Source organism: Poromitra crassiceps (assembly GCF_964638095.1).
Source record: "Poromitra crassiceps genome assembly, chromosome: 12".
NCBI classification, from domain to species: domain Eukaryota; kingdom Metazoa; phylum Chordata; class Actinopteri; order Beryciformes; family Melamphaidae; genus Poromitra; species Poromitra crassiceps.
The window spans coordinates 3,659,106-3,661,605 of record NC_139632.1 but is presented as its reverse complement, the minus strand read 5'-3'; the positions used below and the strand labels follow the sequence as shown (position 1 = coordinate 3,661,605).

Sequence of the window (2,500 nt, the reverse complement as noted above, 5' to 3'; positions counted from 1 at the left end):
ACAGGGAAGAAGGCAGCGTGTTGCGTTCTGTCCAACCCCGACCAGAAAGGCAAGATGAGACGCATCGACTGTCTCCGACAAGCTGACAAGGTAAATGAAACCCTGTTAGTGTTGTTACCCCCCAGAGCCCTGTGTAGATAGAAGAGTCGCGACATCTCCATTCACTCCAATGGACCAGTTTTTTTTCTTTAAAAGAAAAAATCAAATCGTACATTATCAGTTTTATTTTAGCATTCAAAAGTAGCGCGAGACCCTTTCCTGGCTGTTCATTGGCTAAATGCAGACCATAATGAGTCAAGCATTTTGGTCCTCCGCTGACGCCACCCTCTCTCTAAATTGCTCTGGTTACCCCTAGCTAGATTGTTAGTCTAAGGGCCTGTGTACACCTAGCGTCTTTTTCCGACGTTAAACGCTGGGAATGCGCTGGGGAATGCTGATCCCAGCGCACAATATACAAGGAAGCAGTCTGCAAGTAACGTTAGTTCAGCTTGATAGCTGACAGCTAGCAAGCTAACAACACAGGTAGGCTACGCTATTAAAAGCAGTAAGCACAACACTCACCAGAAATATTAAGTGTCTAGCCGATCTGCTCCCACAATTGAGCCGTTCTGTCTCTGTTGCGATAGTTTTTCCATATGATTAGTTACCAGAAAAGGAGCAGCCGACACCAGCGTCTTTCTGAAAAGTTAAAATATTTTCAGCTGGAAGCGCTGGGAGTCGGCGCACAAAAACGCCGAAAAAAGACGCTGGGCGCTCTGCACTTTCTCTACACGTCCGTGTGCGCTCGCATACGCTCTCCTCCCATTGGAAACAATTGAAAATAGACGCTGGACCTGAGGAAAAGACGCCAGGTGGACACAGGCCCTAAGAAGTTTTGTTTGAGAGTTATGTTTTCACCAGGGAGCAAAACGTGTTGGAAGTTGAGCAGATTAATATGATTGGGGGCGGGGCTACATGTTAGGGTTAAACTATGGGGCAGATATTGTCCTTTTATTAAAAATCTGATATCGGCCACTCATTGACTTCCATGTCTGATATGGTGGACATGATTCAGTGAGATTAATCACAAACAGTATTTAGTGTTGAATCAGATCAATACTACACTGGTCATCTAGAATGATACAACTGCTTTTTTAACAGATAAAGACAGCTTAATGCACTGTCTGGCACCAACGTTACTCAAAGATATCACCATCGCTACACAAACACTTGACACAAACACACAAACTGTGGTTGAATGTACCTACTGACTGTAAAGCACTTTGGATAAAAGCGCTATATAAATGCAGGCCATTTACCATTTACCATTTACAAATAAGCTCTATTATCTTGTTATAGTTAACTGTATAATATCACTGCAACAAAGTGCATTTGGGCATTTTCAGTGTACAGTAACTGGGCATGCTTGTCATCATAGTAGTCTCACATAGTTAGAGCTAGCTAGCACAGTGCCAGGCTGCCTGCACTTCAGAGTAGGTCAAAAGAGTGTGGTGTTTTTGCAATTTCAGCGTTGAGGATTCTGATGTGTTTTCACTTTATTGCAACTTGGGCATGGTGATATCTAACTGGTCTGGACACAGCTCAGGTCCGCTCGCTCAACGGAGCGTTCTGTGAACGGGGCATTTCAACCTATAAACTCACTTTGCCTAATTGGTTGTACTTTGTCACCTTTCCAAGTAAAACGTTGATATCCTATGAAACAGTCTGGTGTTTCCTGTTATACTCTCTTCTGCTGAATTGTGAGATCTTATCAATTAGCATAAAGCACACACTTCATTAAAACATGGTTCAAATGGCACAAACATTCATACAATTGTATTCATAAAATGAATGTGCGTCACAGAGACCCCAAAAGTGATATTACAGGACACTATACACACACACGCACGCACGCACGCACGCACGCACGCACGCACGCACGCACGCACGCACGCACGCACGCACACACACACACACACACACACACACACACACACACACACACAGACACACACACACACACACACAGCTTTCTCTCGTCTACTTGTCACTACACACGTGCCAGGTTGTTCTCGCACACAGTAAAGTTAAACTATGGTTACGGTAATTCTCCACTTTAAAGGGATAGGCCAACATTTTGGGAGTTTAGGCCATTTGTCATATTTGTCATATTTATCAAAACTAGAATGTACATGGTTTTATTTTCAATCTGCGTGCCCTACAAAGAGCGGTACAGCCATCGCTGCTACTTAGCTAGCGCTACAATGCTAGTGTTCAGTCGCCCAAAATACACATTGCAACAGCGCCACAAACACTCACATATACAGTACATGGGGTGACTCGTGTACTCACTACACGATGAAATAATAATCTATAGTTACGTGAAACGACATTTTCCACACGCCGAGAACTAAACAGAGTAACTGAACTAACAAGAGTATAACCGAAGTTACTTCCTCGTTAGGGTTAAGGTTAGCGCCTGCTTAGCTGGAGTTAGCTTTATACCAATCATAGTGATCAT

The 2,500-nt window shown here is 43.6% G+C and overlaps 1 protein-coding gene across 1 annotated transcript in view; it reads left to right on the top strand.

Annotated features, from left to right (window-relative positions):
• Positions 1 to 2,500, top strand: part of nfic (nuclear factor I/C) — a gene marked incomplete at both ends in the record, with an annotated part of 50,047 nt that overhangs the window by 25,437 nt on the left and 22,110 nt on the right. The window contains one exon of the mRNA XM_083647998.1: positions 1 to 90. This exon is cut by the window's left edge and continues 87 nt beyond it. Coding sequence (XP_083504124.1) covers positions 1 to 90 — 90 coding nt within the window. The remainder of the gene's footprint in view (positions 91 to 2,500) is intronic.